Source organism: Oenanthe melanoleuca, chromosome 1, assembly GCF_029582105.1.
Source record: "Oenanthe melanoleuca isolate GR-GAL-2019-014 chromosome 1, OMel1.0, whole genome shotgun sequence".
Taxonomy (NCBI): Eukaryota; Metazoa; Chordata; class Aves; order Passeriformes; family Muscicapidae; genus Oenanthe; species Oenanthe melanoleuca.
Genome location: NC_079333.1, coordinates 109,320,860 through 109,336,988, shown reverse-complemented (window position 1 = coordinate 109,336,988; position 16,129 = coordinate 109,320,860). Strand labels below are relative to the sequence as shown.

Sequence of the window (16,129 nt, the reverse complement as noted above, 5' to 3'; positions counted from 1 at the left end):
CCCTTGACTCATGGTAGGAAAAGAGAATTTTCCTTAAAATGCAGAGCAAAACCTCCTCCCCTTCACAGCTGTGGAACTGTGGCTGCTGCCTTTGCAGCAGATTTTTGGCCAGACAAAAACCTTTGACTGCCTCAAAACCTTTGGCTTTGGACTCTTCTACACTTTTTCATGGCATCTGTCACAACCCTATTGGCAGCTAGAGACTCATTGCTGCACTTAATATCTGAAAAAGTGCCTAATTTGTTGTCTTCCCACTGGAAAAGGAGATTAATGGAAAAAAAAAATTGGAAAACTATCAAAGTAGATCGGGGGGGTTTCCCACTCTGGAGATCTAAGTGTAATAAATTAATATTTCTTATGCAAGGTTGCAAAAAAAAAAAAAAAAAAAAAAGAAGCAGCTAATGACTGGTTAAAAAAAGTGCCAGCACAATTTAATTGGAGTGGCTGACTCATAAATCTTTTAATCTTTTTTTGTTCTGGTGGTGCCTGGCAACTCAGATGGATTTTTTTAGGGGAAGACCCTTTTTCTCTCTCTCCAGTTCACACTGGTCTGCACCAGTCAAAAATGTGGAATTGAAGTTGTCAACCTTGGTGTTGCTTAAGGCTCCCCCCAAAAAGAAGCCAGGAATGTCTTGTTAGATGTGTGATGATGATTATGATGATAATAATGATAATTATTATAGTGATAGCAATAATAATAATGCCAATTCAGCAATTGTTTGCAGCTGGGTTTTTTGCTGGCAGCTGGAATCACAGGGAGCCTGTCCCAGGGAGAGAGGAGCAGACAATCCATCATCAACCCATGGCCAAATCCATGCTGGACACTCATCTCAACCAGCAGAGGGGCACAAAGATGCCAAAAAATGCACAAACCACAATTTCCTCAATGGTGGCAGAGGAGAACAATGAAAGCTCTGAGCAGGGCTGTGAATTTTTCAAAGCCATCCAGTTCTTCACAGCTGTGAAAAACAAGGAGGAGCCAGCTTGGAGTTTTATAATCACAGGGCAAATTTAGGCTGGAGGGGATTTCCATCCACTTTTGTGATATCAGGCACATCCTGATACCTTCTTGGATATCCTCACCCCCTCCCAGCTCTGTTTATTGCATCTCTGAATTCCCTGGGAAATCCCTGGGGCTTTGGCCACTGCCATGGAGTCTCCTCCTCTGCCCTCACTTTGCTCCAGGTGGGAGATAAATCCTCATCAGACCTGCCAGGAGAAATTATTTTTCCAGTTCATCACTTTGTAAATTCAAACTGCTGGGAGAAGCCTGGGAGGAGGCTACAAAATCCCTCAGAGTGTGAGTTACCCTCCTCACTGCTCATTTCTGAGACATTAATGGAATTCAGCCAAATATCCCCTCAGAATTCATTTTTCTAAATCAAATTTTAGCATTCCTCAGGTATCTCAAACATGTTCCTCATAAGCACTGGAAATTTGGTTTTGGTGATCTCATTTCTCTTTGCATTGTTTTGAATGTTTCTCTGAATTCTGGTCTAAGTTGTAAGAATGGGATATCTCATATTCAACAAGCCTGTATTTATTAAAATCCTTTTTTTTTTTTTTTTTTTTTTTTTTTTTTTTTTTTTTTTAACTAAAGGTTTATGTCATTCTACAGAAATCCCAGCTAAGGAAAATGGCCAAAATCAGGAAGAAAGGGAATCTTGAAGATAATTTTGACTTTCTTTAAATCATTGTTGGGAATATTGGGAATGCAGGAGAGGGAGTGAGAGAGCAAGAGTCTAGTGAGTCCAAATTCTGTCTGATTTTCCTTGGAATTCTGTGACTGAGGCCACTGAGATCACTGCAATTCTTGGTGATTTGTTTTTCCTTAAATCCCTTGAGGACTTTTTTCAGTGGCTGTGGGAATCCCAGGAACTGTGCCATGATGGGAGTTTTTAATGCTGGCAGCTGCTTTCTTGGATAAAAAATTTAAGCTCATAAATTTTCTATATTTTTTCATGTCCTTTATGTAGCCAGTGGTGTCTTTGCAGTCCATAGCCTTGTTCTTTTTAATCTATCAACTGCTGAGTTTGAATTTCAGGTTTAATTCACAACTTTGCTCATTCTTTAAATTTTTAGGTCACTTTTGGCTTTTCTGTTGCTGCTCTGATAGATTTTGTGAAAACTTTCTGCTGAAGGTGAATAATCTTTCTGCTCACATTATTTAGAAACTGATGCGAATATTTTTAATTTTGGAGGGGCCTTCTGGTTATCAGGGAGTGTAATGCAAAGTGTTTATCCTTCATTACAATTCAGGGAGAAAGGAGGAAACAATATTATACAGCTGGAAGTAGATAAGCACCAAGGGGAGAAGTGAAAAGATCTTTTAGAAATATAGGAGGGAGCAGAGTTCACCCAAAATCCTTCCCAGGGTTTTGAAGTGCAGGCTAGACAGACTTCATATCTGGGGATCAAACTGAGCAAACAAGGAAATCAGCATGAAAGAATCAGTTCATCCCAGCAAAATTCCAGGGCTGAGACCCTGCCCTGACTCAAATCTCTGCCTGGCTCTCCAGGCAGGGAACGACCCCAGAGGACTGAAAGTCTAAAATTAGAAATACCAGCAGAATATTTCCTTTTCCAGGAAGGTATTTCAGTGCTGACCCTTTTCTTACCCCGTTCCTGGAGCACACCCAGGCTCCTGGTGTCATCTTGGGAAGTGCTGTGGGGTGGAAAAGGCACTTGAGCAGCCCCCAGCACATCTGCAGGGGCTCAGGAATCACATCTGCACTTGCAGAGCAGGTGGGACATGTTCAGTGAGCTGAGCCTGCCTGGGGAATCCTCTGACCTGGATCAGGCTGAGAATCCTCCCTTTGCAGAGAATCCTCCCTTTGCTTTTGGGTGGGGATGGAGGGGGACACAGCATTAATCCCTCCTGCCCCTCCCTGGGCTCTGAGCTGGGTCTGGAGCTGCAAGGACTGAGCAGCAGCACCTCTGCAGTGCCTTCCTTCTGCTGGGAAAGCATCCTCGAAATTCTGATGGAAGCAGAGGAGTTTGAGTGTCTGGAACCACAGGATTTTAAAAAGAGTTTGAGAGTCTGGAATAACAGGATTTTAGGAAGTGTTTGGATGTCTGGAGTCATGGGGTTTTAAGAAGAATTTAAGTGTCTGGAATCACAAGATATTAGGAAGTGTTTAGGTGTCTGGAATCACAGGATTCCAGGAAAAGTCCAGGTGTTTGGAATCATAGGATTTTAGGAAGAGTTTAGGTATTTAGAATAATGGGATTTTAAGAAGAGTTTGTGTCCAGAAACACAGGATTCTAGGAAGAGTTTAGGTGTCAGGAATGACAGGGTTTAGGAAGTGTTTAAGTGTCTGCAATCACAGGATTTTAGGAAGAGTTTAAATGTCTGGAATCACAGGATTCTAGGAAGAATTTAAGTCTCTGGAATAATGGAATTTTAGGAAGAGTTTAGGTGTCTGGAATCACAGGGTTTTAAAAAGAGTGTAAGTGTCTGGAAACACAGGATTCTAGGAAGAGTTTAGGTGTCTGGGATGACAGGATTTTAGGAAGACTTTAAGTGTCTGGATCACAAGATTTTAGGAAGTGTTTAGGTGTGTGCAATCATGGGATTTTAGGAAGAGTTTAAGTCTCTGGACTCATGGGATTTTAGGAAGAGTTTAAGTGTCTGGAATCAAGGGATTCCAGGAAAAGTTTAGATGTCTGGAATCACAGGGTTTTAAAAAGAGTTTAAGTGTCTAGAATCACAAGATTTTAGGAAGTGTTTAGGTGTCTGGAATCACAGGATTCCAGGAAAAGTCCAGGTGTTTGGAATCACAGGATTTTAGGAAGAGTTTAGGTATCTAGAATCATGGGATTTTAAGAAGAGTTTGTGTCCAGAAATACAGGATTCCAGGAAGAGTTTAGGTGTCAGGAATGACAGGGTTTAGGAAGTGTTTAAGTGTCTGCAATCACAGGATTTTAGGAAGAGTTTAAATGTCTGCAATCACAGGATTTTAGGAAGAGTTTAAATGTCTGGAATCACAGGATTCCAGGAAAAGTTTAGGTGGTTGGAATCACAGGATTTTAGGAAGAGTTTAGGTATCTAGAATCATGGGATATTAAGAAGAGTTTGTGTCCAGAAACACAGGATTCCAGGAAGAGTTTAGATTTCTGGAATCACTTAAGGATCTGGAATCACAGGGTTTTAAAAAGAGTTTAAGTGTCTGGAAACACAGGATTCTAGAAAGAGTTTAGCTGTCTGGAAACACAGGATTTTAGGAAGAGTTTATGTGTCTGCAATCACAGGATTTTAGGAAAAATTTAAGTCTCTGGAATCATGGGATTTTAGGAAGAGTTTTAATGTCTGGAATAATGGGATTTTAGGACGAATTTAATTCTCTGGAATCACAGGATTTTAGGAAGAGTTTAAATGTCTGGAATCACAGGATTTTAGGAAGAGTTTAAGTGTCTGGAATCACAGGATTTTAGGAAGAATTTAAGTCTCTGGAATCGTGGGATTTTAGGAAGAGTTTATGTGTCTGCAATCACAGGATTTTAGGAAGAGTTTAAGTCTCTGGAATCACAGGATTTAAGGAAGAGTTTAAATGTCTGGAATCACAGGATTTTAGGGAGACTGCAGGTCAAGGAAGAGGGTGCCAGCCCTGCTGTGCCTTTCTGCTTGGAAAACAGGAGCAGGGTCAGAGTTAAGGCAAATTTTGGGATCCTGCCATTCCTCTGGACAAGGAGATCACGAGCCCTGCAGGGAATTACATGTTTAGGTTCAGGAGTGATGAACAGAAACAGAATTTTGGGCACCTCTCTGTGCTCATCCCTGGTTTAGGAAGGAACAATATTGACAGTGGAGGTCGGTGGGAGTGTGGAAAAACTGGAATCTGCCTTTTCTCCATGCCCAGAGAGTTTTGCAAAAACAGGAGGTGAAAAATGAAGCTCTTATTGTACAAGTCTGATATGTGGTCAGCACAGAATTATTTAATAATATCTGATCTGTTAGGTAATCCCTAAATACCTGTCTTTTAGAGATCTTACCTTTTAATATCAGTTACTGCTTGAATCTGAATATTATACCTGAACATTTAGGGGTGAGGGAGCAGCTGGAGTTATGAAGAGCTGAGGAATTAATTGGTTGGAAAGGTGATAAAGATGGGCAAAAAGCCATTATCAAACATTCATAACAGGTTTGCAAAGTACAGCACTACCCAGAGAATAAAGCTGTTAAACAAATGTGTAATCCCTTTTCCCTGCAAGGGAGATACAGCAAAATTTTAGTTGAAATATTCCTAATCAGCATCTCTTTTTTATTCCCCACAAACGTTGCTCCCTGATTTCTTGCTATTCCTTGTAGTTTTGACTATTGTGAAATTGTAATTGCCTCCTTTAATTCTTACAATCCTCTTCAGCAATAAAACTCATCTTTTCCACCTGTAGAGAAATCTTCCTGAAGGAAACATCCCAATGAGATGGGAATGCCTTTCCCTGCTGCCATTCAGAACTCCCCTCCTGCTAATGCCTCTAATTTTCTATGTTAGAATAAATAACAATGAAATGTTTTCTTTGAATCAGTGAAATTAAAACGGGATAAAAGTGAAATGAGTTGTTGGCAGCTCCAGGGAAGTGGGGATGTGTGAGAGAAACCTTGTCCAAGTCTAGCACCCAGCAGCAGGACATGTTTAAACTCTTAAAATAAAAAAGAAAGCTGCAGGCTGGAGAGCCCTTGTGTTCTGATCACTCCTGGGTGAAGATGATCCAGTTTGGAGCAGCAGCCACTTGTTCCTGACCTTTTTTAAACTTCAGTCAGTGTGCTTTGGTCTCATCCTGGAGCACAATGAAATCCCCTTTTGTTCTTTGGCAGAAACACTCAGGTGGGAGGAATCCTGGTGTTTTTCCTCCTTTCACCTCCATCCCCTTCAGAAGCAGTCAGGATAAATATTTCTTCTTTGAAGAGCAGTAGAAAATTCAAGTGAGAAACTCTAACCCCTGCAATGTTTCTTTGGAGAGAGAGAGCAGAGTCTGCTGAGAGGTTTGAAGGGTTGGAGCTGATTAAATCCTGATCAGAGGGAGATATTTGCTAGGACTGGGCAAGGCTAAAGGGTAAACATGGCAGTTCCTCCCAGAGAAATCAAACCCACAATAAATCTGCAGTGAAGAGGGGAACAGCTTTATACAGTATTTGTCTGGTTGATAACACTGTTTACTGTGTAAATAACCATCCAAGTGAACATTTTATGGCTTTGCACACATATTTTCCACAGCTGGCAAGTGTGGTTGTTTTTGTGGCTGTAAAACCTTCAGCAGAGGCTGCTCTCAAAGCTGCCCCTGTTTCAAAATTATAAATTCACCCTATTCTGAGTTTATTTGTAAAATTATCCCTCTGAACCTGAAGATCTCTGTCTGGCTTTGTTGCTTGTTTTTTTTTTTGTTGTTGTTTTTGGGTTTTTTTTGGCAGCTGCAAATGTGCAGATCGTTTCCTTTCCTTGGAACTGTTCAAATGTTTATTTTTAGACAGGGGAAATTGCCAGAGTGTCACCAAGTGAACCCCACTGGCCAGATACAACTTCACAAGACTTGCTCAGAATTTTCCTTTTTCTAACAATTTCTCCCCCACTCCCTTCTTTCTTTTTTTTTTTTTTTTTTTTTTTTTTTTTTTCCTTCCCACTACACCTCCCAAATTTAAAAGGCTTTCCTTTTCTTCTTATGGGTCTATTTCCATATCAGAATTATGCATTTGCAAGTCTTGCTTAATTTTTTAAAATACCTACTTTGCTTATGATGATAAGACTTCCCTTAGAAATAGATTTTACTAAATAAAAAAGGCTTAAAGATTTTAAATCTATGCTTAGGATTCAATTCTCATAAAATATTCCTAACTGAAGATTATTTTACATTTAAAACTCTGGGAAATGGGGGTGGAAATACCAGATGTGTCCTCCAGCTGCAGTGAAGTTTGGTTGGATTTTTTCCCCCCCCATTCCTCAAGGCTCCTCAATGGTTCCACAGCAGCCCAATGTCCTTTTGTAGCCCCAAAATCGATGTTTTTGGGCACTTGAGAGATGTGCACCACCATCAGGAAAAGCACAGAGAGAAATATTTGGAAAAATTTTATCCTTTGACTCCAAAGAAATATTTTTGAATGTTGTTGTAAATAAATAAGTAAGGGGAAAATGCACATTGGAAGGATCCATAACAAATATTTTTTTAAACCAGCCTTATTTTGAGTGTTTGATGATGCTGGATGAAGGAGTCAGATTGAGTTCATGTTTTTGGAGAACACCTTGCTCAGGGTTCTCCCTCAGAGTGATGTTCATGGTAGAAAGAATGGGAATAACCAAGGGATTCTCCCTGGGATAATGTTTGTATGTGCCTTAGTAAAGACACATCCACTTCTTTTTGCACCTCAGGAATTTGTGGCAATGCTTCCATGGGGAATTAAGGGGCCCTTGATTTGAACTTTCTGCTGAATTTTAATTTGGTTCATTATTTGAATGTCATTTAATAAAATGCATTATTCTTAGTTTCCTGTCCTAACACACAACACAGAATTCCCATGCCAATCCATAAAATTGTGTTTCATACAACAGAGAGATGGGAGTTTGGAGCACTTGGGGTGGGAAGTATTATAAATGCATTTACCTGTTCAGTCAAATTTAAGCAGAACCAATAATTAATGACATTAAATGAAGTATTAGCAGATGTTGACCCTCTTCATTTCCCATTGTATTTCTCATTGAAGCTATGTCTGAGTGGGAAAGCTCTGGAAATAAATAAAGAATTGTTTTCCCTGGTCAGACTCAGCAGTGGCTTTTCTGATGGATGACATCATGATGAGCTCAGCCTGGTTGGGATCCCTCAGCAATGACATTAAATGAGGACACTGCTGCAGGTGACATCACATTTCCCTGGCTTCAGCTTTTATAATTTTATAATTCCATAACTTTGTTGGCAGGAATGCTGGGTTGGGCTTTGCTGCAGCTCTTTTTGCTGCTCTCACTCTGCATCAAGTGGAAGAGAAGGTGAATATTTGACTGCCTAAATTGGATTTCAGTGCTTGCCAGGATGCAATATTTGTAAATATATGTAAATTGAAAGGGGGAAAATTCCTAGTTTTGGTAGAAAGTTGGCCTGATTGTACCTTCTACAAAAACAACTCAATGCACAGCACAAGAAGCTACTTCTGCACAAATATGTTTTATAAATTGTGCTGGTAATTCTGACATTATTGGATGCCCTCTGCTCATATCTCATATATCTCATATCTCATATATCTCATATCTCATATCTCATATCTCATATCTCATATCTCATATCTCATATCTCAGCAGGAGATTCTATCTAAAGAGAACAGTTTAAAATGGGAAATGCACCCATCCAGTGCAGAGGAAACTCTTTAATCCTGGATATCTCCCGTGGGTTTTCAAACCACTGCATTCAGTCTCTCTCTTGGTATGGACTGGGAAGGTTTGAGATAAGGAGAAATTTGATTTTTTATCTCAAACTTTGGCAGCCCAAGCAGTCTGAGGGGTTTTGTGCTGCAGAGGGTGGTGATGGCAGCAAAGGACACCCCAGAGAGCCCTGGGGTGTGCAGGGGTGGAAATGAGGTGAGGGAAGGGGGGGCACAAATAGAGAGAGATGAGACTTTCAACCAACAAATCCACATTTTGCTGCACTGCAGAAATATTCTGTCTTTTGATCTCGTAGGTGGTTTTGGTGAGACATTTCTTTATTCTTCCACTACTTGCCAATCACTTCGCTGCAAAACTCGGTGTTCAACAAACCTGAAAATATCCCCCACGCCCTTGGGATGTCAAATTCCTTCAGCTGCAGTTCTGAGATCTCAGGATGGTTTCAGGGAACAAACAGCAATTTCCTCTTTGTCTCACCCGAAGGTGATGCAGATGTTTGAAATCTCGGTGCCTCCTGCACAGATCAGGAGCACTAAACATTTCATCTTGATTTCTCTTCAGCACCACCTACTTCCTGGAAAATTTGGGAGCCTTGCATTTACCACTTCAAATTCCCTGCCAAGTTCCTTTCAGTTTTTTTTTTTTGTTGGGTTTTTCTTTTCCCCCTGCTCCATTTTTGTCTCACACGTTTATTATATGGTGACAAATGCAGTTTTCTTCTGACACCACATAATAGATGTGTGAAACACACACACATGTTCTAGTAAGAGACTGCTCTTTATTTCCTGGCTCCAGTTGCAAAACATGAGTCAGGGTTGGAAAGGTTGTGCCTCTGTCAGAGCTGTGCAATCCAGTGCTCAAACTTCCCTGGGTTTTGCTGCAGTCGTGGGGGAAAAAATGGCAAATCTCATTCTTATACTTCTATAATCAGTGTTTTCTCCTCCCCCAAGCACATCAAATCTTCATTTTATAATCACCATTCCCTCGTGTTGATTATATTTACTTATTTCAGGCATTGATGCTGTTATTAACAGGGGAAAAAAAAACACCTACAGCTTCTAAAACACATATAAAAGTACTTCTGGCTTCAATACAAAAAAGAAACATTATTTTAGTGATCCATTTGCTGTGGATTATTTTTTTTTCTCTGCACCAAGTGATTTCTGCTTTTCTGCTGCATAATTGCAGGTAACAACCACCCAGCATCTCCACCAGACTCCGGTGACACATTCCTTGTTTTCACATCCCAGCTTCCAGTGCTCTGTGCACTTCTGTGGAGGCCCCAGCCAAACACAAAATCAGACGAGACTTTTTGTGAGCTGAAGTGGAACAAGCCCCACGTTACAAGTTAAAACAAAAACCAAGGAAAACAAGGCAAAAAAATGAAAGAGAGAACCGAACACATCATCACTTCCTACTGGATCCAGCCTTGGAATGCCACAGGGCTGGCATTTGTTCTGCAGATACCCAGGGGTGATTGGAAGCAGCAGGACCATGGTGCTTCCACGTTAATCACAAACAGAGTTTTGCATTGATTTTTCTTTTTTTTTTTTTTTTTCTCTTCCCTAAGCAATTTTATCCCACAAGGTCCCTGTGGTTGAGCTGCTCCTGCAATAGAATGACAAATAACGGGGTGACATGCTGTGAAAAATTTAGAAAATGAGAGATGCTATCCCATTTTCCAAACAGAGCAGAAACAACACTAATTCCGTTAGGCAAGATGGAACAGACAATTAAACTGGGCATGCTTTTAATTTTGAAGCTCACCAGAGAACGGATGCCTTTTTCAAATGCAACGACTGTGGAAGTGATTCCTTTAAAACGAAGCAAAACCACTGATTTTTCCTTGCTAAAATTAAAGCATTTACCTTATACAAAGTATAAGAAATGTTACCTGTTGCCTCCACCATTCCTTCTAGGATTACAACAATTTCTAGCTCCTCTTTGGGCAACTGGGCTTTGGAAATCTCCCAGAAAGGACTCTGCTGGTTAATCTCATGGCTGATGATCAGTGGTGAAACCAAAAAGAGACGATCATCCCCTGTGTAATAACCTACGTTGATATCTGTCTGGTTGAGTGGTATAAATTCCCCCTCCTTTGTCTGTTTGGATTTGATCAACTTGGCTCGTATTGATGCCTCTACAATGTGTGAATTCCTAAGGTCTCCTACTCGGAACATCAGACACAGCTTTCCATCCCGCATGGAAATGACTGCGTTTGTAGAAAAAACCAAGGTTTCTGCCCTCTTCTTGGGTTGGGATATTTTCACAAACATGCAGCCAACCATGAAGGCGTTGACGATAGAACCTAGGACAGACTGCACTAAAAGCAGGACAATTCCCTCGGGACACTTGTCGGTGATGACCCGGTAACCGTACCCAATGGTGGTTTCGGTCTCGATTGAGAATAAAAAGGCTGAGACAAACCCATTGAGGTTGCTGACGCAGGGGGTCCACGTGCTGTCCCCTATGTGATCCATGTCCCCTCGCATGTAGGCAATGAGCCACCAGATCATGCCGAAGAAGAGCCAGGTCACCGTGTAAACCATGACAAAGATCAGCAGGTTGAACCTCCACTTGAGATCCACCAGGGTGGTGAAGATGTCAGTCAAGTACCGGTAAGTCTCTCTGACATTCCCGTGGTGGACGTTGCATTTCCCATCTTTCCGAACGTACCTCTGGATTTTTCTCTTGGCACATTCTTTGCTGATGTTTTTTGGCAGATCCTCTCTGGCTTGTTTGGGCAACTTTGGTTGATGGATAGTGACAGGGCTCTCGATGTCCTGCTCCATTGAGTCTTCTTCCAGGACGTTGGCTGCCGTGGAAAACAAACAAAAAACAAACAAACCAAGGAAAAGTCGTTATTCCTCTTGTTATTGTCCTAAATCAATGCACAACCTTTTTCTGTGTTAATCAATAAAATGATCACCCTTGTTCTTTGCTGGCACAAGAATAAAACGATGCTAAGCACCCTCGTTTTATTGCCGCTCAGAAATAAAATGAGAGCAAACTCTCATTTCTTATCAGGTCATCCTATCCACGCCCTTATTTAAATTCCTCAAGATGGGTTTAAGTAGATATTCCTTCCCCCCTCACTCCTTTTCAGTTTAATGAATGAAATTTTTTATGCACCAAAGAAGATCTTACGGAGATAAAAGATATAAATGAGGGAATGGATTCACTTGGGGGTGAGCAAAGAAAATGAGCTATTGCTGGGCTATTTTTTTCCATCAATTGCATTGCTGTGGGGAAGTATTAAATAAGTACAAGGAAATATAGAAAAAAAAAAAAAAGTCAACAGTTTTTAGAAAGAGCCAATTCTCCTCTTGTTGAAGGAAAGTTGTAATAACTATCAAGAGCAATTCAAGCACACTTCCACAGAAAATCAATACCTTGCTGATAATGAGACAGGGAATTGTGTGTCCTTCTCCCAGCAACGTAAAACCTATGGTACTTCACATTTCATTTGGATTCATTCTGCCTGTGGCCTTTAATTCAAGTGTACCTTGTCCTCTAATGATCTGAGCCTTTTTTTTTTTTTTTAAGTTTCCCAGTCTTTGTAGATAAATCACTTTATTATGGTTGTGTGCCAGAGGAAAAAAAAAAGTGTACTGAGGAGGAGAGTGGTTTAATGGAATGTGTTTTGCATGGAGGACATGGTGAGGTCTGGGGTAATTGTTGTTTTCAGCTGAAATCCTTCTGTTTTCTGGGGCCTCTTCCTGCAGGAGTTTCAGCTCTTGAATTCCTAATTATTTCTCTTCTGGCTTTTTCTTCTGGGTCTGGCCAGGTGCTTGACTCTGAGTAAAGAATCACAGAATGGTTTGGGTGGGAAGGGACCTTAAAATCAGCCAGTGCCCACCTCATGCCATGGTCAGGGACACCTTCCACTGTCCCAGGTTGCTCCAAGACTTGTCCAGCCTGGACTTGGACACTCCCAGGGATCCAGGGGCAGCCACAGCTGCTCTGGGCACCCTGTGCCAGATCCTGCCCACCTTCCCAGAGAAGGATTTCTTCCCAATATCCCACCTAAAAAGCAGCACTGCTGTGATTTTGTACCATTCATTCTTTATGGAGCAGTGCATGAGGGGCTGCTCCCAGTGGCTCAGTGTGGCTCTAAAAGCATTTTTCACTCTCAGAAACACGTGCTGTGCAGCAGATCCTGTGTGGAGTCCCACAGCACCTGCAGCTTTTCCAAGATGTGCAGGTTCATCCCTGCAGAGCAAGATCACAGACCCTTGTAGAGTTTTACTGAAGTACCCAGGGGGATAAAAGGATTGCAGCCCAGTTCTCTCTCCTCCTGACCTGCTCCTCTTCCAAAGAAAGTCTCAAAGCCCCACAGTGGCACAGAACCTGAGAGCAGTGCCATGTTTTGAGGCTGTGCACCCCATCCTGTCACATTTTCATTTTCCTGTGTGTCCCAGGAGAGCCTTTTCAGGGCTGGTGGCACTGGGAGCTGTGTCACAGGGCACTCAGCCCTGAATGAGCTCCCCAGTCAGGGTCAGAGTGCCTGCCTGCATCACCCCTGTGCTGGGGAAAGCATGGCAGAACACAAACCAAAGGCATTGCAGGGCTCCTGTGAGGCAGGCTTGAGCCAAAGACAGAAAATCTGAAGTTAAGGCTTCACACTTTATGCTCAGCTCTCTGTTGTGCCTTAGGAAATTCCAGTCCACAGGAGTTATCATATCACTGCAGCAACAGAGTCCTCAAATAATTATGAACAGCCTAGGAAGGCTCTGGCTTTTGAAGGTTTCTGTTAAATTACTAATGCTGGTATAATGGGGTTCATTATCTTTGAGGCATTATGAATAATTTGCCTTCCCCTCCCAGTCAGAGCCTGGCATGGACACACAGACCAGGACTGGGAGAATCCTGTGGGTTTAGAAAATATCCTTATTCCTGGCCCTGCTGTTAAAGAGAATCATGTCCCAAAGCTCCCTGTCTCAGCATCTCTTCCCAGAAATTATCCTGGGAGGGGACCCAGGTGCAGATTTTACTCCTGGCAGCAGGAGGAATGTGAACATCCAGGGCTGCCTCCCACCACACCACTCCTGCTTTCCACACAGAGTTTATTTCCTACGGAATTTCTTCGAGCAGAGAAGCACCTTTTATTCAGACAGCAAGTTTTTACTGATGCTTTCCAAATGCTTTTTGTGGATTTGTGCATCACAAATCCTGACCTGTCTTTCACAGGGAAAGGGGCACACTTTGTCAAGTGTCCATAGGTTTTGTAGGAGCAGGGAGCTGCTGTCACAGTAAGTAGGATCAGGATGTGACAATTCCAGCGTGGGAGGGTTTCTCTTAACCTGGAGAAGTTGTGGTGGAGCTGATTCTCATCTGGCTTTGCAAGGGGGCAGCTTTGGACAGCAAACCCAGTGTTTAACCAAGGTCTCTCTCTACAGCATTGATTTGACACTCTTGCAGACATTTCAATCTTCCTGAGGGCATCTGGCCTTTCAGAAACTCTCCAGGCTCTTCCCAGTGCTGTCATTTCTCAACTCTCAGCCTCTGAGAGGAAAAATTAAGGTCAAGATTTTTGTCTTTTTCTCTTTCTTGCAAGTTGCCCTTTCCTTCTTTCCCTCACCCCATCCTGCTACGAATGAATTCCTTTGTGGAGAGGTTTCTAGATCAGAATCACACCTTGTTACCCTCTCCTGGACTGAGTTTTCACTCCAGAGAGAACCTTGGGAGCAGCAATTCCCGAAATAAGTGATCCAAAGATCATACATCTGTGTGTTTCCATGGAAATGCTTGATGAATAAGTTTTAAACACATGGCAGGATCCCAGTTCACCACTGAGGCTGAGGAACAGCCACACACTGTCAGCGCCTTTGCCACAAAATACTTTGACTAATTATATTTTTACTTGATATCAACCCAATTAACTTCTGCTGTTTATTTCATCTGATTTTCCTTTGGGTTACATAATGGCTGTCAAGGATCCAGGAACAGGGGAGTGAGTAGCAGCAGCCTCACTTGAGAGCTATTTTTGCTCTCTCTGCTTCTCTTCCTGACAAAAATATATACGTGTTATTAATCTGCACTGCAAAAAAAAAAAAAAAAAAAAAAAAAAAAAAAAAAAAAAAAAAAGAAAAAAAGGTATTTCTGAACTCTTCCTCCTCTGCCAGTAAACATTATGTTTGTTTGAATACAACAGCCAGGTAATGAGCCAATTCAGGTCAATTTAGAGGATCCTGCTCAAACTATCTGCCTTGGTTACTCTCTTAGGCAAAACCTACAAGACAGACGAGATTTCAGTGATTTGTTTAATTTCCCAGCAAAGGACAAGGAGTTCTCCTAAATAAGTCCCTGAATAGTTCACTTGTGTCCTGGCTGTGGCCAAATTAGCAAATTAAGTGTGCCCAGGCCTGTTATTTAGTGTGGAGGGTAAAGAGTGGTGCAGCCCACACTTGGATTATTGGATTGGATTATTGAACTCCAGTTGTTTTCCAGGTCAGTGTCTCACAATCTGCCAGACAGGAATAATCTGTGTCCTGAAACAGAGCCAGGAATTGTGTGTGCTCAGTTCTGCACTGGTCCAAACCATGCCAGGGGCTTTTCTGGAAATTTCAGCCTGCAGGGGGTTGTGTGCCAGTGCTCAGAACATTTTATTTTCTAGCAAAATTGCAGCAAACGTTGTTGTCATGTTCTTGTCTACTCCAAAGCAGCACTGGAAAGGCACAGTCCTGATTTTCCAAGCACATCCTTTTATTTAGAGCCTGTAGAACAACATGAAACCAGTGTCAACAACAAAACAGGACAGGAGACTCTCCCTTTGAGGCTGAGAATGTAATACATCAATATAACCCTTAAGCAATCATTTTATCATCAACAATGTGATTTTTGGTGTATTTTGGTAGAGAACTTTTGGTGCTGTGCAAACACAAAGCAAAAGGAGGAATATGAAGGGCCTGCTTGTCCAGTTTAAGTACTGTAAGCCTGTTTTTGATTGTGTATGATTTGCAAAATAATGGGGAATTTCAACAAAGAATATTCCAAATTATAACTGACCTCTCTGTAACGGAAGCTGACTTGGAAAGTTCAGTGGATGTTTCACTGTAATTTAGTGAGTTTAACTCTGTTGTGAACATTTTGTGTGCAAATTCATTGAAAATGTCCTCATTTCCAAAATCACTTACAATTTAAAATTGCTGTCATGGGCTTTACTGCATGTAGAGAAATGTGTTGAGAACTGTGATCCCTGTCTACATTCCCCCGTTCCTGGTGGGACCAGGGCCACTTTTAAGTGTTTGCATCTTTAAGTTTGGCTTTTGGGAAGTCTGGAGGGTTTTACCTCTGGTTTGCTGTGGTCCCCAACCTCCCTGGCACTGCATCCACCTCTGGAATATTTTGGCAGTACCTGGTGGCTGTTTGGGCTCCTCTCTGGGGTTTTTGGGCTTTGCACAGCATAAGGAAATTCTTGTAGCCTTCAATACCCTAAATCCACATTGTTCTGTTTCTCCCCTCTATTGCAATGGAAGAAGTCAGAGAAGGGAAGGAGAGATTTTGGAATTCTTTGCCTCATCTCTGGGAAAATCTCATTTTTGGTGAGCACAGGAATTCTGGGAATAGAGGGGGATTTGTTTCTGGGATGAGCCCAGCCAGATAATCCACACTGCAAGGTGTCATCATCACTGCTAGATATGAGGAGAAAGAGTCTTGTTAGGAGAAAAAAAAAGGTGGAGTCTTTTATGATCAGCTAACAACTGTGAGCAGTCATTATCACAGAGCACAGATCCTTTTTCCTGAAAAAGAAAGGAATTAGGATC

The 16,129-nt window shown here is 41.7% G+C and overlaps 1 protein-coding gene across 1 annotated transcript in view; it reads right to left on the bottom strand.

The window, feature by feature from the left end:
- KCNJ6 (potassium inwardly rectifying channel subfamily J member 6) overlaps positions 1-16,129 on the bottom strand; it is a 151,937-nt gene that overhangs the window by 25,105 nt on the left and 110,703 nt on the right. The window contains exon 3 of the mRNA XM_056510794.1: positions 10,258-11,178. Coding sequence (XP_056366769.1) covers positions 10,258-11,178 — 921 coding nt within the window. The remainder of the gene's footprint in view (positions 1-10,257; positions 11,179-16,129) is intronic.